The sequence below is a fragment of the Aythya fuligula genome, chromosome 2 (genome assembly GCF_009819795.1).
Source record: "Aythya fuligula isolate bAytFul2 chromosome 2, bAytFul2.pri, whole genome shotgun sequence".
NCBI classification, from domain to species: Eukaryota; Metazoa; Chordata; class Aves; order Anseriformes; family Anatidae; genus Aythya; species Aythya fuligula.
The window spans coordinates 5,330,695-5,352,805 of record NC_045560.1 but is presented as its reverse complement, the minus strand read 5'-3'; the positions used below and the strand labels follow the sequence as shown (position 1 = coordinate 5,352,805).

Genomic DNA, 22,111 nt, shown 5'->3' with positions numbered 1-22,111 from the left:
TAGGCTCATGGATGCTGCAATCTGGCCCTGGCAGTGGAAATGAAAAGGAAGAGGCTTGGATTTCTGGCTTCATTTTCTATTCTTGCTGCCCAGGTTAGCTCCAAACTGTGCTTTGGTGCTGGCAGACTGGGAAGAATCTCACTGGAAATAGTGGTTGCTGGAGTGTGGTCAGGGCAACACAGTAGGAAAGAAGGAAAATGCATCCCAGTGGGACAGTGAGAGGTGGTGGTGTCCTGTGGGCATGCAGAGTCTGTCATCAGAAACATGTACAGCTGTGTTAGCACCTTGCTTTCCCAGGATGTTATCTCATTTTTGCTGGTAGGGAAAGACAGGACCAGCCCATCCAAACCAGCTGGCTTGCATATACTTTTCCAAGTGAGCCTTGCAGTCAAAGAAAAAGAGAAGGCAGCTGGATTCACCAGCCAGAAGAATGTTCCCTACCTACAAATTCAGCGTCTTCATTTCTGCCCAGGCAAGCAGGACAGATTCAGTACCATCCTTAACTGCACCCAGGAAATCATGAGGCAAGCAAGGCTTGTTTCCATTTACCTTCAGTTGCTGCCATCTAACTGGCCTTCAACTATGGCACTAAGACAAAGGCAACAAATTGCCCCAGTGGGGAGGTCCTGGAATGACTGCTGGTCTCCCCATTATGCCCTGCTGTAAACTGCACCTGATAACTTCTGTGTCAAACTTAGTACCTGCATTTCCATTATAAAATATCTCTAGGCAAGCTATTCTAGGAGCTAGTTATATGATCTCTTAACATTTCAAGGGTTATTTCTAACAGGAGATCTTCCTTACTGTTCTAGGCAAGGAAATGTCTAAAGGAAGCTTTTATTTCTAGGAAAGCTTTGCCTACAATTGTCTACATTTAGGTGCTGGTCATGTAAGATGCCCAAGGATACATAATATGTTTGCCAGGGAGTGGCAGGCATTGACACAAGATCTACTGGGGATTGGCAACCTTCTGGAGCAGATGGGACATCCCACTGCACTTAAATTGACACTAAGACTTCACTTTTTAAGCATCCGAATACTGCTTTTACAATCAAAAATTTCAAGGAACACAGAAGCACCCTGAGAGTATCAGCAACATGTGAACAACCAAAATATGGCCTGACCTTCAGTGCTATATCCTAGTTCGGAATTAAAGTGCTGATTTTGATCTGAAAGCAACCAGTTTCCTAGTCAAGAAGAAATGCCTCTATTTTTGATATTTTCGATATTCAGCAGAAAGGGTGATTTTTCCTTAATCGCACTTTCCTTTAAAACGAGGAAAGGCCTTAAAATGGCCTTTTATGTCCAAAGTTCAGGCCAGAATTATGCCTGATGCATTAGAAAGTGAGCAAAATCCTTCAAAAGCTCATTTCAACCTGGGCTGCAGCTGGCACCTTGCAATGAAAAGCATCAGGTCTGCATCCCTCATTGGGATTGAGGACTATATGGTGTGAGACAATGAGAACGTGCCTTGTCACGTCCAACTGGCATGCTCTTGTGCTGAGACACCACGATTGCAACACTTTTAAGTGAAACAGTTCAATAAGCAGCCAAAGCTGGTTTGTTGGGTTGTCTCCTGCTTTGGCTGAGCAGCCCTTTTTACCTTTGATCTCAACAGAAAGGAGATCCACCACAGATACAAGCAGGAATGTGTCATCTCTAAGTACAGTTACTGCAGAAAATCAACGTCCGTGGGAATTCTCACCTTCTGCTCCACCAATCAAGTTGCCAGAGAGAGTGGAAAGGGTGAAGTTTTCGGGATTAAAGGATCACAGGGGTAGCTTTATTTGAACTAGGTGGACGAGGGAAGCCCTGAGGCTGACCCTAGATAGATGCCTCAGGTGCTACGAACCCAAAGACAAGACAGAGACCAAGCTTCACGTTTTTCTTCTCCAGCTCTTACATGCACCACAAGCTCCGAGCTGGGATCTCACTGGTTTATATTAATAGCAATCTGATAGCTCTGTGTTTTAGCTTCCATGTATTGTTCCCACGGGCACGTCTGCATGCAGTTGCACAAACTGGGTCTCCTACAATTGGAGGGGATGCGAGGCTGTTAAAATGCTTTTCTGATTTGGGTGCCCTACAGCAGGAACAGGAAGGAAATGAGTCACTCTTTGCTTTGGCTACACCAGGCTTGCAGATCTGAGGAAGAGGCACCAAAAAGAAAAAAAAGAAAAAACAAAACAAAACAAAAACAAAACAAAACAAAAAACCACCTTCCTCAATGGGCAGCTTTTGTAGGTCTTTATGCATCCTGTTATACTCCTGGTTTTGTTTTGTTTTGTTTTGTTTTGTTTCCAAAAAATCCAAATAATAACACCAGCCAGAGGGACGGCAGCTGCATTTGATTCTATGAGGAGTATAAGTACACGTTTTCGGATGTAACAGTTCCACCTGTATTTATAAACTTGAATTTTATTTGGTGCATACAGCAAAGGCTCATTATTCCCTTTGTAACAAAGATACAGCATGTGATCTCAGGCTTACAGCACTACATCTCTGGAGGGTGTTTACCCTGCCTGTTTTGAGGTCCTTCAGCATCTTAATTTGGTCCTCTTCATCCTTTTCAAAGGCCCCTCTCTCTCTTCACTGACGGTTTGTTGAACCATGCTCCTAACTTTCATGTTATGAATTGAAACTAGGTACAAAAAGAAGCTAAATTAGAAGGTGTGAATGCTCTTTTTGAATTAATAGGATTTTACAAGTTCATCCTTTTGTTCATTTGGGAAGTAAGTTAATCTAAAAATTAATCTAGTAATAAATTGTAACCTAGGCTGATTTTTTTTCCCCCCAAAAAAAGATTTCACTATGTGTCTTTCTTTTCTATTCATTTCTGGTTTTTCAAGAAAGGAGGCTAGCTGTGAATTAATACCAAACATGTTGGCCATTCATTAGGACTCCGGGAGACACAGGAATTCCTCTTCTATCTTCTGTGTAAACATCTGCTCAGGAGATACTGGCAATTCATATTCAAGAACATTTTCATACTCTGCATGAATTTTTCAGATGGAGATGGAGGGAAGTCTGATGTCACTGAGCTTGTGGGAATTCTAGTTTTAACTCTTTGGGACCAGAAGTAGAAATGCCTTACTTGTAACATCACCGATTATCTGTCTTGCACACTGTGGAATCACAAGATCCTCATGTGGGGTTTAAACTTCTACATAACAGGATTTTGTGAAATGAAGGTGTAACTCGGACATATTTTCCAAATTCATGCAAACTGGCCACACTGAAAAAAAGCTGTAATTAGGTAATGATATGAACAATTGCATCTAATTATTGTGATTATTCCAGTTACAGAGTATTAAGCTGATAGCTGAAGTATATTAAAAGGGACAATTATAACATTAATCATCAACCCTTCTCCATACCTAACTTGTATACCCCGGTGCTATTAGTTGTAAAGAGGCAACGGTGCAAGAAAGAAGAGCTGTGCGTCAACATTCCTGGCAGCAGATGACTTGGTCTCATGACTGTGGTCTTTTAAGGCTGGAAATGTGCTTTGTAACCTGGACATTAGAGGTAGTGAAGCTCACAAGCTCACTGTCCCAGCTCTGTTGTAAATTGTAATCTGTGATGTGTCTGAAGGAGCCATTAATGGATGAAAGTGGCAGGACCCTGGGGCCAGCCTCCTGCTGTTCTTTTTTTCCTAACAGCAATAATCACACCAAGAAACCTTTCCATACCAGCATGTGTAGTACGTTACCAGGTTCCCCAGTTAGGTTATTGTTCCTTATTCATGCAATGTTAGCTTCGTAGCAATGGTCAGATTCACTCACTGACTCAGAGAGTTACAAAATGTACCTAGTTCTCTAGTATTGTGTGGCTGACTTTTCCTGTTTGCTGAAGCACTGAACTGAGAAGATGATGAAATGTATACATGACATTTTCTTTGTGCTTCCCATTCACTGTTAATCGATGAGGTTTTGATAGCTTTCAAAAATTCTCTGGAGACTCCTTCCCCCCAAAATCTTGCTAATAGGTGTTTAAGACTAAACATACTTTTCTGTACAGCTCTCTAGTAAAGATGTCATTATCCCAGAATCAAAATATTTAAAGTCTGGGAATTCAACATTAGAGGGCTCACTTAAACCTAGATTTGTTAAAACACAGAAATGCACAAAAGTGACCCTCAGACACTTATAAATCTGTCTTGTAGTGGAACAAAGTAGTTAGAGAAATACGAAATAAAAAATTCGACACAAGATTAGCCCTAAGGCAAAATTAGTGACATGTCTAAATCATACCTAGTGCTATTATGCAGAGGTAGGACTATTTAAGTGTCTCCTGAAATTCCTGGAGTTATAATGAGTGGTTTGGAAACACTAAGAGAAACCCAGGTTTATTATCCCCAAATTTCATGTATAATCTCCATTCTTCCTCCATATTCACATCATTTTCTAGTCTGAAATCAGTGTGAGATATGCTGAGCTAGTAACTTTTTAAAGTCTTTAATTGTGACCAACAGAATAATAGACAAATCCTTTGAATATTTTATTGCTTTATTTGGTGGTTAGAGCTGGTTCTACTTACTTGTATGAAATGGGGGGGGGGGGGGGAACTCTTCCAAAAACTTAAGATATACACAGTCTGGTAGGCATATTTATAGTTTAGAAAGTCAAATTTATTTTCTGCTCAAGCAGAAACACATCATTAATTTTAATGGGACTCGTATGGGATTATGCCAGCAACAGATTTAACATAACACATCCCAGCATCTGTAGCTTCGTTTTCCTGTGGCCGTGTACTGCCCTCCTGAATGGGAGTGACTTTCGCAATAAATGGTTTAAATGCATCAACATCGTTCTGTTTGAAGATGTTTTGGCAAAACTTTGTGGTGATAAGCGAGGATCTGGCTGCCCTACCCATTTTGCGAACTTTATGGCATTGCACTGTGCTCATTACATTTCAGTCTAGCTTATAAACTACAGTGAATTACTGTGTCCAGTGAGTCCTCCACAAACCCAATAATCTTACTGTTGTTACAGTGCTATAAATCCCATTTCTGAGCTTTTTCCAAATTATGTCCTAAGGGAACTTGATTTCCGAAGGGGCTGAGCTCTGCCAGCTCCTGCTCAGCCGTGAGGCTGCTCTGCCCTCCACTGCAGTGCGTTTCCCCCAGGGTGCAGGACCAGCAACTGCTAGAGACTTGGCAGTGTTGGGAAAACCTGCCAGTGGGTAAATGTGGGGTGGAGCAGACCAAGCAGCAGGACCAGTCCTTTGCCTCCCAGATCTTGCACAGGCAGGGAATGCAACACATTATCAGAAGGAAATCCTAAAGAAAGACAGCACTGATAACAGAAGAGTGATGACACCATAGCAAAATGTGAGTCATTGGGGTGACTGGAGTTGGCCTCCCAAACTAGTACATAGCCTATTTAATATCAACCCTGAGCAGTTCCCAAAATTTAAGAAGGCATGTGAAAATATTGCCTTTTACTGTCCATTATTGGCTTATTTACATGACAGTTGGATGTAGAGTGACCACCCGATCTGAAGATGGTAAGGTACCCCATGTAAAAACAAATGCGATGGCTTAAACCTGTAAACTGGTGGGGAAGAGACAGGAAAAAACAAAACAAAACAAAAAAAGAGTACAACAAACAGCCATAACAGAAGTGTCTGAAAAATTCAGGTCCCACTTCGGCGCTGACATGACCTCTAATATAACATTTTCCTTTGTGCTGGTTCCAGTAATTCTGATGACAAAAAAATATCACGTAACTACTGCAGCTCCCTGCTGGGTGTATGACCCCAAATGCTTCTTACAGTCCTGCCTTGTCACAGCGGCAGAAATCCCGAGGCCTTGCTGCAAAGCAAACAAAGCACCTTGCTGTTATCTTTGGGAGAGGCTGTTGGGAACACTTCTGTGATGAGGAGGGCGTGTGTGCGAGTCTGAAAAGCTGAGGGAGCCAGGAGGTATCTTCTCCATAGGAAATACTTGGTGACCGGGCTGTGTAGCATTCCTCTGAGATTAAAAACTACTCCTTCCACTGTGTGCAATTAAACAAACACTTGAGTCATGCTTTGAGAGCGCGGGCAGGTGAACTGCTCTGCTTTGGGTTCCCCATTGGGTTGAACCCTGCGAACGTTTTTTGGCTTTGAACTCTGCAAATGCTCATTGCTGCCTGGGCTGGGCTGTGTCTGCACAAATAAAGGAGACTGAAAAGGGGTGTAGGAGTGTGCGTGTGAGGAAAGGGAGCTTCTGTTCAGCTGTCATCGCAACACTACTGTGTGTGGATGGGTTGGAGGTGGAGGCTGGTTCCTCACCCGGCCTTGCTGCCATTGAACTCCTTCCACGCTCGTTTACACAGCAAGAGAGAGCAAGGGTGTTAACCAAGGTGTGTCCTGGGTTCAGGACTTGGCCCTCATTAAAATATCACGGTCCTGACTTTGGACCCTTTAAAAGTGGCAGCTTTGTTTTGGGGAGGCCGTGTCAACTCTCTGGCGTGTCCCCAGGCCTTGAAATGTCCTCACTGTGTCTTGGTGAGCTCAGACAATGATGGTATGGGCAGGAAAAGAGCAGGGTGCTGACAGAAGGTTCTTCTATCCATCTGAAACATAATTGCTGTTTGCTTTGAGTCCCTGTGGCTGGAAAATGCACTGGTGTAAAGAAAGGCCTGTCCTCCCCAGCCGCAGCCAGGGCCTGAGCTCTGTGCCTGCTGTCTGTGCTGGGATGTCCTTCAGCCTGAGTCTGGGCTGTGGATGAGCCAAATTTAAGGGGCTGCGGAGGAAAATGGGCTTTGTGAAGCCTGTAACCAGGAGCCAGAAGATACCAGAATTGTCATCAGTGCAATTGTCACCCCTGAAACTCGGGGTTTGGAAAAAGCCTTTTGTGGTAGTCCAGATGCATGAGGCATGTATTGAGATTTTGCCCTCTCCTCCCAGGAACCTCATTTCCCCACCCTAAGAACAGAGGAATCCCAAGGAGGATCTCACAGCATCTCTGGCCTCTTCCCATTTAGGGATTCCTGCTCCAGAAATGCATCCTGCCCCCAACCCTTTCTGATGGGACCGAAAACTGGGAGTCCTTCTTCCTCCTCCAGCCCTGAGAGCCTTCATCTGCGGCCAAGGGAAGGGCTGGAGAAGGATGGAGAAGCTGTGCCAGAGCCTCAAGGGACTGTTTGGCTTGGCGGGGAACGACTGAGGAGAAGGGAACAGAAAAATAATAGGTTGCTCATTTTTTGAGTCATTGCTACGTCTAGGTTTCTTTCTGCCCCTCAGAAAATTCTGTGATGTAGAATTTGGGTCATTTTCTATCCTCTCCCTCACCTGGGCATTTCTAGATATTGCTTTTAATGCATTATTCTGCACAGGGGTCCCATCCTATATCTGCTGTACAAACAAGGAAAACGTACCCTGTGCACTGAGGCCAAGGAGCCCTACAGCAACCACCTGCTCCTCTCCTTGATTTACATCACTTTAATTTTTAACGGCACTCTACTTTTTATTTTTATTTTTATTTCTATTTTTATTTTTATTTTTATTTTTATTTTTATTTTTATTTTTATTTTTATTTTTATTTTTATTTTTAATTTATTTTTTATCCCAACCTTGCCTTTTGGGAAGGGAGTGAGGATGAGTTTAGGCCCAGGTACAGCCACTGTAAGCCAGGATCCAAGGAAGGGTGGAAAGAAGGAGGCGAGGACATGCCTATGACGGAAATTCCTCACATTCATCTCCAGCCTGGCAGGGTGATTTGGGGATTAAAATCCATGACAACAAAGGCAGGGAAATAAAGCAGCTTCCCAAGTCTTGGAGAGCCATTAAATATAATAACCTGCAGCGTGTAGAAAGCTGGGAGACACCAAGCTGGGCTCGGTGGTAAAGTCGCTGCTTGTAGGTGGTGCCCACAGGGGTCCAGAGAAAATAAATCCAGCCCTTGCTGTAATCTATCATGTACTTGTGGAATTCAGGAAAACAGGTTTTTCTGTTAGGTTTTGGCCTCATTGCAGGAAAAGGTGTGTTCCTCCAGCAAAATAATCAGTGCATGGTAAGTCACCTGCTGTAAAATCCTGGAGGAAGAAAGTTTATTAAGTGATAAATAGGGCTAAGTCATCATGGGCAGAAAGTATGCAACCACCATGTTCAGTTACCCTGCAATAAAAATAAAATACAATTAAAAAAATATATGGTCCTGTTGTTATTTCACTGTAAAGGTTAATTTTTAAAGTGACAAACCTTTGGTGACTAAAAAAGGCATTGAAATGCCACTTTACTGATGCCAGGACTGATCTACTCAGCATATACTGTATTTATTTAACTTTGGCCCTAAGCAGCAGGATTGTTGCTGTGAGTAACAGGCACAGAGGAGTGATGTTTAATTTTATTCATACTGAACTCTCCCCTTCAAATCCTAGTTTGATCTCAAAGATCAAGGGCCCCATAACTGTTCATGAGCATGCTGGTGGATAGAGTTTAGGAGGTACATTCAGACCAGGGAAGAAGCAATCAGAAATTCAGACAGCTTTTTTAAAATAAGCGAAGATACGGGAACAGTCAGTTGCAGCCTATCTTATCTATGCATTTTGTTAGAGAACAAATTGCTCTCTTAGGACTCCAGATGATTTTATATATATTTTTTTTTCACCAGTTTTAAACTTGCCACTCAGCTGTGATGCAGGCTTAACTAGGAAAAGGGCAGTCCCCCTAAACACCTTGAGCCTTTTGGATCAGCCAAAACCCAAACCAGGAAGGCAAACAGTGAGGGCTGTGATCCAAAATGGGGACCAGGGACTTGATTCAGATAGGATTCTTATATTTTCCTTTTATTCTTAGGAGTATTGTTTCAGGATTTCTGCAGCTTATAGGAGCCCAATTGTTCCTCGTGTAATTTTGGTCTAATTATTATTCTGTGCATATATTTGTTTCAGGAATGGAGAAGAATAGGAAATCAAGTGTGTACGGCATGCATGCAGAAATATATCTAAAAAGACTTTTGCCTTGAGAAAAAAGGGTCTGATGAGACCAGTGCTGTATGATCTCAGCTTCAGTGTGTTTGCTGCAGGGTTTCCCTGGCTCTGATGGTGGCTGCTGTACTTTCTGATGAATGCCAGGAATGCAAGGCTGCCTGCAAGTGCTAGGCGTGTGCTGAGCACACATCAAGCCTGTCAAGGATTTAGGAGTGGTGATGCTTAAGCTTAGGATGGCAGGAAGGTGCCACAGTGCTCAAAGCAGCTAAAACAGTGATACTTCTGGACAGGTATGGGAGTGGGAAGAGTGGTGTAATGGAGTAAAGTGCAAGGTTGGACAAAGTTTTGTGAATCCTCCTGACAGGCACTATTTCTGCTCCCACTTGGAGGAAGCACAGGCAGATGCGGTGGGGTAGGCACAGAGGATCCTCAAATCTCAAATCTCACACCTTCAGATCTCAAGGTTTGATGGCAGGGAAGCTCAGTCCCTCTTGAGGCTGCCCTGTCCAGCCCAAGGAGGCCAGCACAGTCGTGATGATGTTCATAGTGTTGCAGGGGACTGCTGATCCTGTCTTGGTGCCACTGTGCCCTGTATTGTCGTGAAGGGGCACTATCCAGACCATGATCTTAATTGTTTTTGGGGCTAACAGCTTGCTTACACCTCTTTACTTTGCTACAGGGGACACAGGGGGACTGGCAGGTATGTCTTGAAGTGAGGCCTGGTGCTAGGCAGCGTGAGGATGCAGCAGGGTGTGATATAGAGAAGGGTAGAGGAGTGACTATAATGTTATTTCCTGTCACCGCTTTCAAACTGTTTGCCCTTCTCTGCTTCTCCTCCCTTCTGAAAACCCTAACATCTGCATCACCACCGCTTTACCGGAGTTTCCAGTCTGGCTGACTCACCTACCAGCCTCTCCAGCAGCCGCTTCTCCTTCAGCTGATAGCATGATGGGTTTTTGGTGGTGTCCTCTGGAAACCCCCCTGCCCTGGGGCTTTTAAGGCTTTAAAAGGATTCTTGAGACACCCTGGCTGCTGTCCTGCTTTCCTCACCACCAAAATATTTGACCCTGTCCAAGCCAGTATCTCCTTTTTTTTATTTATTGTGGGTTTGCAAAAGGGATGCTCCTTCCTGGGTCCTTCAAAAAGTATCTCACTTGTTTGCTCTTATGCTTTGTGCTAGTACGGAGGAGTTTTGCTATATTAAGGCAATTTGGAGGGCATAAAATTAGCTGAAGTCTGAGCTCTTGAAGGAGCAGCTCGATTCCTGGCAAGGATGGACAAACAGTCCTAGTCCCAAAGTATTTGTCACCAGGTGCACCCCAGAGCTGTCACTGTCAGCGAGGGACTTTTCCCTTCTGTCACTGGAGCTGCTGTGTGCACAGCTGCTGAGGAGCAAGGACTTTGAATCCTCTGACAGCTCCATCGATTGCATTAAGATCACTTAGATAACCAGAAATAAAATAAACAACAGAAAAAAAATATAATTAAAAACCTCCCTCAACCACTCAAGTAGATGGACACTTTATTTTCCTAGTGTGGATTCCCTTTCTTTCCCCCTCCCTGCTTGACAGCATCATCTTTTTCTCCTTCAAAAAGGAAAAAAAAAATGTAATCTATTTTAAGAGCAGGGGGCAGGGCAGAGGAAAACAGCTCGGCTCGGTACAAGCCTCAGGGCAGCGAGGAGTTTTTTCTGCTTTCTGCCTCGCTGTCTCAAAAGCAAAGCTTGCAGCTTTTCGTCTGCTTTTGTGGTTACGGCTTCTCTGCTGTCAACTTCTGAGCTGTTTTGTTGTTTTTTTTTCTCCTTGTTTTGTTGCGTTGTGTCCTGAGAGATGCCCACAAGCCCTTTAAACCCCAAGCGCTGCCTCGTGTCTCACGGCCCTTCCCTTGGGTTGGGGACAGATTCGAGCGCTCGGCGTCTTCTGGAAGCCTTGCCGGAAAGGAGCGGTGCGTGTTTCAGCGTTTGTGCCAGCAGCAGGAACAGAAGCAGGGCTCGGAGCTCCAGCAGGAGCAGGAACAGGAGGCTGGCCCCACAGAGAAGGCCAGCTTGCACAGGGAGGAGCCAGGGCCGGCGGTGAAGCTGGGGTGCTTGGCCTCACTCGACGCGTTGGGCAGGCGGCGGCGGCGTGCGGATGCGGGAGGGAAATCAATGAGGAGTCATAGCGAAGACGGCTCTCCAGCCAAGGGGAAGGAGCAGGCCTCGCCGAAGGGAGCTGACATTTGGGGATTACTGGAGGAGGGAGCACGGGGGAGCCTCGCGGCTCTGGCTGCCAGCCCCAGCCAGTGCTAACATCTGGGCACAGCTGTCTGCCGGAGCCCTTTCCGCGGCCGCCCCTCGGCTCGTTTCGCAGCCATGGAATCGAACGGCACCTTCCTCGCCTGCAACAGTAAGTCTGTGCAAACGTCCTTGTGTTTCAGCCCTTTTATCTCTTGAGAGAGCCTGCTTTTTTCCTCCTCTCTCCTCCCTCCCCCTTTGCCGCCGCAGTTCTCTCGGTTGGAAGCAACGCGGCGTTTCAATCAGCGTTACGGGGGAGAGGTGACAGATTTTTCTCTTTTATTAGGGTTAGATGTGTTGCTCGGAAGGGTGTCTTGGCTGATCAGCGTGTGCGAGCCCAGCCAGGCTGATCCAAATCTCCTCCCCTTTATGGTGAAACTGGGAGTGGGACAGATGCTCAGCGGAGTAAATCAGGCTTGGGGGAAGGCAGCAGAGTCAGGATAAATCTCTTCGGCTCAGCGTCTGCCCCCAAGACTCCGTAAATGCTCTGTAAAATACAAGTAATGTTTCTAAACAAAAAGAAATCCTCTCAGCCCTGACAGCAAGTGAGATTTAAGAAGTCTCGATCAGTACCAAGCTGAGGAGGCTTGTCTGATAGACAGGGTAATGAAATATCCCTTATTCCCTATTCTGACGTGAATATATCGATCTGTTACCTCTTCATTGTGTTTTATTCACTCTGATGAGCAGGAACAGCTCAGGACTTGAAATGGGCAAAGTCTATGTGCTTATTTGTTGTTCTTGGGATAGGTGCTTTCTTCCTGTAGATGAGCTATAAACAAAACTAAATTAATAGATCGATCTGTGATTGACTGTAAACAGAACCAGTTAGCATTGCCAAGTAAAATGCGAAAAAAATCACCCCCAGGCTCAAGAAATCTTCCCTCTGCTTTTCCCAGAACCTAGAAATCAGGCAGGAAGGTGAAACTGAGGTTAATGCTAAACTTTTTGTAGGTATCTCATTCATTATAGAGCCACTGGGGAAAGAAAGCTAGGAAATACATCTGGAACTATTAAAAGCTTTCCTAATCTGGCTTGTAGGTCATTTTTCAGTGAATATTACTTTTTTTTTTTGTGTGGTGTTAGGGACCAGGAAGAATTCAGCGTCTGTTCGTTATTCTATTTTCTTGTCTCAGACAGAAAAATAGACAAGTATGGAATGAGCTGTGTGCTTTCAGAAAACTATTTGCTGAAATTCCTTGGCACATACGTGCACAAGTGCCAAAGTCACTCCGAATGCCAGACTTCTTAGACAGGAGAGGTTGCTCACGTGCTGGTTAGTTAGCAGGATCAGACTTGTGCTGCTCCGTTTGTCAGAAATTTCTCAGATACTGTGGTTTATAGGTATGTTTTATCTTTGGCTCGGTGTTTTGAAGCTCAATTTCTCCCTGTCCCACATGGACACAACTGTGTTTGCTGTGTCAGAATTAACCACAGACACACGGTTCCATCCCAGCACTCAGTAAGAGAGCCCTGGGATATCTTCCAGTAGCAACTGTCTTGATGAGAGTTTCTGAAAAGTTTGTAGAGGTTTGTTTCTTCTGTCTCTGGATGGAGATCTGAATCCTGGGATGAAAACTGAGTGTGCTCTCTTGTCCGTAGACCCATGTAGCTGCTGTGATTTAGTGGTCTGTGCCTTTTATTCTGGATGTGTTTGATTCAGCTATGCGGGTTTCTTGTTGCTTTTTTTTTTTTATAAAAGGTCATCTGCATTTATTATACAATGGATCTGCCGGACTCTGTGGACTATTAATAAGCTTTCTTTTGCCTCATGAACCTGGCATGTATGTGAACTGGGGGTCCTTGTGCTCACCCAGATTGTAGAATAGCTAATTTGTGCTATGCCTTATTCTTATACACTGACCTCTTCATCCCAGACACTGTGCACATTGTGCAGGGAATGCCAGAGCCCCGTTACGGGAATGCCTTCTGCCACAGCCCAGGGTGAGAGTCAGCAGGGAGGGGCTCGTAAAATCCTACAGAACAGGCTGTTTCCTTGTTTCTCTGTCAGCCGGTCCCCACGACTAACTTCTCCTGGATTTAGATTTCCAAATGAATCATCTCCACCTGCCCTTCGAAGCTGGGAGCACTGAGCAGGCTCCTTCTGGGCTTCACCCTCCGTGGGTGGAGGTGATGCTGCTTGGCATCAGCTGAGATCTGCTCTGGAGCAGCCGGTGCCTTTGATCTCCTTTCCTGCAAACAAGATACGCCTGGCACACCTGGATTGTTGCAGGTTGTGCCAGATGCATGACGTGGGGTTTTTTAAAGCCACAACTTTGCCAGTAGTGCAGGAGAATTTGCCATACTGGCACTGCTCGGTGCATTAAACATGCAGCGTTCCCTTTTTGCACAGGACAAGTCAGTCATCTTGGAAATTTTTATTTTCAATCAAAAACTGCTATATGTCCAATCTGAGCAATGCTTTTTAAATAAAACTAAAGCCCTTAATTGGTTTTAAGATGCGCAAAGCCCCAACATCAGGCTCAGAAGCAGATGGGTAGAGCCAAAAGACGCTTGTGGAAAAATAGATTTTAAAGAAGAAATGAAAGAGGAGGAAGAAGGAAATGCAGTCACTTGGAAAACTGCTGCAGGTAGCAGGGATGAAAGGACACTGCCAAGTACAGGGAAAAGCAAGAGGAAGAGGTGTGGGGATGGGGTGGTTTGTGCAAGGTCAGGAAACTCAGCCAACTGGACAGGCAGCTCTGGGAACCACAGGTGTTGATTTGGGAGCAAAGTATATTTCTCTTCACAGGCAGATCACGTATATATAAACAGGTATTAATAGGGAAAACTGCATCGTGCTCAGCACACTGCAGATATCACAGGATCACAGAATCGTTTAGGTTGGAAGAGACCTCCGAGATCACCTAGGCCAACCTAAAATCTAAATATCTAAATACTGTGAGACTCACCCCCAGTCCTTGCATCTCCAAAATCCTTCCCATGGGTGGAGCATCTCAGTCCTTACTCAGTCTAGCCCACCACAATGGGTGGCTGCAGACCTGGGGTCAAACCTGAAGGTTTCTCTTTTTCTTTATGCAGGTAGAGAAGATTTTGCCACAGTTTCTTCTAAACCAAGATACTTCCACACCTTAAATAAGCCACTTGAGACGGTGTGTGCGGAGAAAGCCTCACACTTTGGGCTGCCCCTCACACGGGTGTCTTTTAAGGCCCTGTGTTGAGAGACACACAGCAAGTCTTGGCTATTTCTGGCTCTAGATACGGAGTGTTGAAATTCCAGATACACAAAAAAAAAAAAAAAAGACACACAAAAAAAAAAAAGAAAAGAAAAGAAAAAAGAGATTTTTTCCCCTAGTTTTGCATAACTCAGTGGTGCAATTCGATTATTGCACAAATTTTGCCCTGCGGTGGAATGCTCTGAGTGGCCTGCTTTTTGGCCAGGGAGGAAATCTCAGCTTCTGAATATGATGTTGAGAAAAGCTGTTAAGTGGCCTGAAAAAAATAAAATAATTGAAGCTGGGACCCACCTACAATTGACTTTGGTTTTATGACGTGAAAGTCTCCATCAGTATGTGCTGAGAAAGGTGACTTAGGAGTTGTCACATTAGGACAGCCACAACATGATGCCTGGGATCAACTCCTCCTACATGAAGCTTTAAGATCACCCTGCTTCTGCTCGGCAGGACCTCTCCGGCACACTGGACGAGAAGTAGAGTGGGCGAGAAAAGCCAGAGTAAGGAAGAAAAGAGAGGTTTGCTGATGCTGCCACCAACTTTGTGGAGGAGCCCATTCTCAGTGTCACCACAAGGTGGAACTTGGTCCATACCACATGCACCGAAATGCATCCGTGCTCACCGAGCAGCAGCAGCTTTGGCCAGAGATGCAACGGTGTTTGTGGTCCCAGTCCCCCCTCCCTGCTCCCCACTCCCCCAGAGGGAGCAAAAAGGGGAGAGCTGCTGTAGAGGAACCACTGGCATTTTTTTTTGGTGGTGGTGGTGAGAAACTGGCTGTTCCAGCAGCAAAGCCTGGTCCTGTGGTGTAACTGGGGAAAACAAAGCTGAGAGACAGTGGTGGGTAGCAAGGAAGGGGGAAATGGAAGCAAATGGAAAATGGAAGCTAATGGAAATGGAAGGAGGAAAATCCCAGGCAAGAGCTGATGTAAAAGCCAGGTATATATAACCATGGGTTGATGGCACATAACAAAAGGGGTCTCTCAGAGGCACCTCACAGGTGACATCAGTGTTTTGCAAAAGCACTTAGAAAACCAACTGATTTATTTGTCACTTGGCAGGTTTTCTGCTTTTCTGAACAGCAGCCGCTGCCCATTGCTGCAGGTGGCTGTGCTCATTTCCACGCAGCCGGTGCACTGACAGCACTCCCCATAAATAATGTGCAAAAAAATAAATAAATAGTGTGCAAAGTAATCCTCGGACTTCATTAACCACCAGAAACTTCAGGTTCTGAGGGCTCCACCACCCTAATAAGCAACAGCAGGTTGTCGTGTAGCTACAGAGCAGCTGACCACAACTTTTCCAAGCTTTCATTGATTCTCAGTTCACCTGGATTAAAAGCTCTTGCTCCTAGTGAGGGCTAGGAATAGGTAGGGTGAGCAGTGATACTTTGACTGTGCTGTTACTCTTTTTTAAATAATTCTATTGAATTTCACTGTGGGTGAGCCTGGGAGGGAAGCTGAAATTAATATTAAAATACTTCAAAGAAAAGCATCACGTGAAATAGACCTTCTTCCTTCTTGATAAGGAATAAGAGCAATGAACAACCTTTGACCTCATTAGTGGGATTTTCCCCCCAAATTGAGATGTGTAGGTGTTGTGCAGCTGCCAGAGGCGTTACTAGTCCTAATAGAGCAATTTACATCATGTGCCTGATGCAATGGGGAAGTGGTGAGGGCATCACCAGCGTGGATATTTTCATTCCAGTCCCAAATTATCACAAGTCGGGGCAAATCAGCAGTTGACAGCTGTCAGGTCATTGGGGTCAGCGTGGTGTAAAGAGGTTGCCATCAGTAATAGGGCTGCACCACTTCTGGTATTGCCCAAACGTAGCCACGGTAGGTGACCAGTTCCAACCCCAAACCAACTTGCTTCTTCCTCTGTGAGTGGTAACAGAGCTTCCTTCGGTCCTTTGCATATGGATGTGATAAAGATTAATTCATTCTGGAAAATTGCCTGAAGAGCAGCCTCAGCATTAATAGTTTTCTCACATAGCCCATTTCCTACCAGGCTCTCCAGCCTTTCTGTCTCAAGTGCCTGTTTCCTGCATATTGAAGCACTTTGCTAACTTCAGGACCGTGTTCTGACAACCTCATTCCCATCAATTTCCATTTGCTCCGCGAGTAATCCAGCCGGAATCAATAGGATGATTAGCAAAGCCCCGATCCTGGGCACAAGGACATGAATAACTTCACTCATGTGACTAGTGCCATCGATTTCTGTGGGGTTGGTCATAGGGGTAAAATCGCATGGCTGAGTGTTCACAGGCTTCGGCCCCAGTCAGGTGTTACCTGCAGTGAATAAGGGTTGGAGAATTTATCCCTGAGCCATTGAAGGAATCATTTCCTTCAGCACCAGCATGTGACACAGCATCGGGTAACATCAATGAGTACCCTGTAGTGCCACACTTACCCATCACGGCTTGTCTATCAGATATGACATTATCTCTAAATGACCTCAAGACCACAATAGATCCAGATCTCTTGTTTCCCCAAGCAGGGTGTTTCTGGCCCAGTGTTGTCATCTTTGTTTTAAAAACAAACTGATTTTATCTGCCTGGCATTTCCAAAGTGCTCACAACAACAGAACTTGCTCATTGCTGCTCTGGAGAAATGTCTAAACTTGGTGAGCGCCGAGATCCTGTGCTTTGCGTATGTGTAAACTTCAGGGAGAAGTACAATAAAATGTTCTCTGAGAGCCTGGGAGGCTCTGGGCAGTGCTGTTGCTGACACTTTTTATTAGGAATTAATGAGAAAATGAGGCAGAAGGGATCTGTGTGCTCCCAAACCGATCCCTATGGGACACTGGCTGCTGGGAGAGCTGGTGCACAGAAGCAAACTGTTTTGCCAAGGCGAGTACAAGAGATGACTCTCTTCCCCGCTCCTTAATTAAATCAGCACTCTCCAGTACAATGTGAAATACGGGCAGTGCTCAGAGCCTGCTAGCTAATAAGCATGAGCTAGCCATCACATCACGGTGCTCACCCACCCGCCAGGTCAAGGGCAAGCCCCCCACTGCCAGGGGAGGGCTAAAAAGACATCTGGCATACCTAGAGGGCTCAGAAGAGGCTGGGGGTATTTCCTCAAGCACACTGCCTGGCTGATGTGTTCGGCAGTGTCCCATCCATAAAATGCCTTTGTTCTCTTTTGCCTTCTGTGACTTGGAGCTGCTATAATAAGGCGTTACTAGTTGTGCTGCTGTTCAAGGCCAGGCAGTGGCTCTGCCTTGTCCCCAGTGAGTTTCTTACTCACTGTGCCAGGGATTAATGACTCTGATCCTGTCCTTGTGCTGGTTGGGTCACCTAGTCACCTCTGCTGATCTATGTGTGTTAGTAGGGCTTCCTCCAAAATACAGAGAAAGAGGAGGATGGCTGGGGTGCCAGACACCTGAAATAGAGAATCTGTTTCTAAAACCAAACACAAAATGCACTGGGTGTGATAGGGGCTGATGGTGGAGAGACCTGGATCTCCAGCAGAGATGGTGACACGTGGTTTGCTGTCGAGCTTCTCAGGCAGATGCTGGTTCTGCAGTAAGGGGCATTCACTCCAGTTTGGATCCATCTCACCGCATTATTTTCACTTGTGGCTGGCTTTTCAGGGCGGCAGCTCTGCAAAGGCAATGACAAAAAGCTGAAAAGGTCTGTAAATTTACCGGGGATGGGACAGCTTAATAAGAAGAGCTCACTGCAGAAGGAGTCATGGCTAGGGAAGAAATAGATTTTAGTCTGAATCATTGCCAGGAGAATAGGCAATGAACATGAGGGTCAGCAAGGGAAACTTAGATAAACAACTTAAACTTATATAAACAAATTCTTCACTATGAGAAGATCTAAGCTCTTGAACAGTGGTCTAGATCAGCTGTTAAGTTTCCATCCCTAGAGATATCCCAAACTCACCTGGACAAGGCTGTGAGCACCTGATCTGCATTTGAAGTGACCCCACCTTGGGTGGGTGGTTGACCAGGAGACCACCAGCTGTGATTCTCTATAACCAACTTGTTAACTTGTTAACTTGCTTGGGATAAGCCCTCTACAAGTTAACCTCTGATGGGGGCTTATCCCTCTACCTGTAAACCTGAACTACAAGAATAAACCCAAAGCTATGCAGAAACACAGGGTAAGTGACTCACCCAAGTCACGTAGGAAATCGGTGGCAGGGAAGACATTCTCCGGAGTCTCAGGAAAATGCTCTCCCCTAGGTGGAAAAAGGAGCATTAAAACAATTTCCGAGCGGCTTTCGGGCTACGTCTGCCTGCCCCGGTGTTTTTAGCTTCCTGTATATCAATCGCTGCATGTCAGTGGGAACAGCGCAGAGCTCGGCACAGAAGGAAAGGGTGGAGCCGAGGTCCCTGAGCCAGGCGTTTGTGGGCAGGCTGAGCTGACGAGCCCCCTGGAGCCACAGGCAATATTTGGGGCCCCTCCAGCCCCTGGAAAGGAGGCACAAAACCCCACTGGCTGCCTGTAGGAAAACTTGCTCCTTCTACCTGGGCTGCTGCCGGCAGACAGCCGGCTGTAATTTCGCACCCAACGCGTGCAGCCGATGAGCAAGCAGGAGGAGAGACTTCCCACAGTCCCACCCCTAGCCGGACTCTGCCCTCCTCTGCCTTCCTCTGCCTGCCCTTTCCTCGCTGCCTCTTCTCCCTCCTTGGAGCCCAGTTGGACACGGCGAACGCCCGGGGTTCCTGGATGAGCAGGGATCCCCTCGGGGCCGACGGGGCCCCCCATCCTTCCTGGCGCGTGGTGCCTCGTTGCGAGCCCTACGCTGGACCATGCAGTGCTTCCGAAGGCCGCCCAAGCGCACCGCGTCCCAGGAGAACATCCTGCGGGAGCAGAGCCATCGAGTGGCCACACTGAACGGCATCAGGCTGGGTAAGGGCCACGTTGGCCAGACCCTCGGCGCTTCCACACGCTGGCAGCTGCTTCGCTTCTGCCTCCTTTCCCTGTGCAGAGGCAGCACTCCACCCTACAGGCAGCTCCGAGGTTATTTTTAAACTCCCGAGGTTTCTTTTCCTTTCCTTTGCCTGTAACCACCCGCCAGATGTACGAACCGCGTCGGTCGAGGCATCAAAGAAAGCGGGACCTCCCTGGCAGAGGGTGGGTTTGCAGATCTCTTGCTGGGCTTTGGAGCTGGTGGTGCCGTGAGGGTGTTTGGGGGCGGCAGTGCCCCTTTTCTGCCCGGTTTTAGGACTTGTCAGCGGTGCGGTGCCAGCTGATTACAGCCCGAGGAACCACTCAGAGGGCTGCGTTCACCAGATGAAAAGAGACAGGAAACCCCAGCGAGTTTCGTAACTTCTCTGACTACGAATTTACGGCTAGTGCCTGCTGTCTGGAGAGACAGCCTAAGTGGATGCGGGTCCGTTGATTTACGTGGCTACAGACAGCAGGTGGAAATGGAAAATCACCATTCAATCCCCCCCCGAGCTGTCTGTGTTTAATCTGAAAGGCTTTCTGCCCTTTTAAACTGGCAGTCCTGAGCTGTGCCTGGTCCTCAACCAGGTGGGAGAGAGGAGCAGGCAGGAGGAGGCTTGTTTTATAGCAGTCGTAATTGATGTTTTTATCAGATCAGCAGATTTGCAAAGCGAGCAATGCAGAAATACAGACTGTCGCTGTTGCCTGTAAATATCATCCCAACTATCTCCTCAGTGAACTCAGAGCCAGGCTGCTGCCTTGACAGTTGTTGTTTTATGGTGTTCCCCGCTTGCTGTAAACCTGAGATGGGTAACACAAAGGTTAACGTTTTGGGGCTCTTGGTGTCTAAAGCTTCATAGTGCAGGATATTAACTTCATGCTCGCGGTGGTGCTGTGTGTGCTCGAGGCTCTCCTGCCTATGCCAAATGCAATTTTCCCTCTGAGCTGTACTGTACACTACGTGTGTTGTGTTTAGCAAGTGTTTGACTGATATTTTTAAGGAGGGGAGCCTGACCCTTGAAACTCATAGCACAATTTTGTGTGACAGGTGTGTATTTGGTGGTTTGCAGAGGATGCTAAGCAAGACACGGCCCTGCCACATGTTTCAGGCAGGATCTGGACATCTATTTCAGCGTGGCGATCATGTTTCTCGTGCCCAGCACTGTTATATAATTGCAAACCTAGATCCCTGTCCCACTGCACAGTGTTTCTGGATCGTTAGATGACGTTTGTATATGACAACTCTGGCTTTTTTCACACAGAAGTTTCCATTGCTGTGAGACAGGGCTCTGCACGGCCAACCTCATCAGCTCCCTGGGGATGTCTGGTAGAAGTCCCCAGGGACTGGTTTGGGTATAAAACCAAAAATGAAGGTTCTGCTTTGAAAAGATGTTTTTTGTAGGTTTATTTTTTTTCAGGAAAGCAATTCAAATGACCAGCTGAGAGTCATGTCCCACTGACACACTGGGGTTGCATTTGTGGCCCTATATTGTCAGATCAGAGTATGTCGTGGTCCATCTCTGACCTAATAAAACGCTGCTATCTGCCTCGTAGGTAGGAACAGAGAAGCTAAGAGCCTTGCCCAAGGTCATTTAAAGAGTCTGTTGCAGTGCTTGGACCTGGTATAGGATGCAGGACCCAAAACACGGGCCTTATTCCTTCCTCTGGGCCTACCATGGTGGCTCAATCCGTATTTTGGGTTACTGTTGGCAGAGGTCAACTCTGGGTGAATGCTGTGTATTTGAAAGGCCCCATGAGAGTACCAACCTCCCACATCAGAGGGGTGATAGAGCTCTTAGACACCCATCCTTAACCCTCTTGTTCTTTCCTGACCAAATTCACCATCTTCTGGAGGCAAACTTGTTTCCATCCCCTCCCTGGCTTCTCTCGCTGCCCTCTGATTCACGCTCCCTGACATCTTTGATCTTTGATCTCTGCTGTCCTTTCACCATGCACTTTCTCTCTTCATCTTTTTCTCCTACTTCTGTGAAGGGCAGTGGCCTCCTTCACTGTGTCGCTGAACCTGTCCTGGTCTTTGGTCACAGTGGCCAAGGATGGGTGGGGATGGCTGGCAGGGCTGTTCCCAACCTGTAGTTGGATCCTCCAAAGAGGAAAGAGAATTTTGTCCCATGCTGATGCAAGGCCTGGGCTATGAGAAGGATGAAGGGCTCACTCCAGCTTGTGTCCTACCTGTGTGAATCTAATTTGGAGGAGACAAACCTACCCCTGACTACTGCTAGTGGCCATCCAAATTTGCCCTTATGACATTGATGCAGCTTTTTGATCAGGTACCATGACATGTTATGCATGCTGCATACAGAGTCTGTGCAACAAAAACATGTCACAGTCAGCAGGGGTTTCTCATTGCACACTTATGCACATAAGCATCCAAAGGAATTGGTGGTTTTCCTGCTTTCCTGCTCATGTCACCCCAGGATGGCATGTCCTCCTTCTAGTCCCATTACGATGCCTTGCATGGTTGGGATCTGAGGGAAGATGGAGTGAGGCTGGGAGCCAGAACATACATTTTGTGGGTGAACACAGAGGAGGAAGTTTGTTCCCTCTCCAGAAACCTTCAGGGGTACCACATCACTGTTAGTGAAGCCTAAGTCTGCAATTCTTTGTGCTTGAAAGACTTTAGGATCATAGAGGAAGCCTTGACACTGCAGCTCATGAGACCGATGCCTTGTGGGGCTGTTGTGGTGTCAGTCCTTCCCGTGGCTGGTCCAGCCTCTTGTAGACTGGGTATGCTTGAACCTCAGCAAACCTAAGAGGGTGTCCCAGATCCCATAGCTGAGATCAATCTTTCACCCTTCTGTGCTTT

General features: G+C 46.3%; 1 protein-coding gene across 2 annotated transcripts in view; it reads left to right on the top strand.

Annotated features, from left to right (window-relative positions):
• Positions 1-10,900: 10,900 nt before the first annotated feature.
• The window catches only part of PLCD1 (phospholipase C delta 1), a 52,513-nt gene continuing 41,302 nt past the window's right edge, over positions 10,901-22,111 (top strand). Inside the window, exon 1 of one of the 2 annotated variants that reach the window (XM_032180916.1) lies at positions 10,901-11,302. In XM_032180916.1, the coding sequence (XP_032036807.1) occupies positions 11,269-11,302 (34 nt within the window). In that variant the 5' untranslated portion in view covers positions 10,901-11,268. Of the gene's footprint in view, positions 11,303-19,040; positions 19,249-22,111 lie in introns of those variants that run through there. The other variant, XM_032180914.1, reaches the window with a different exon arrangement.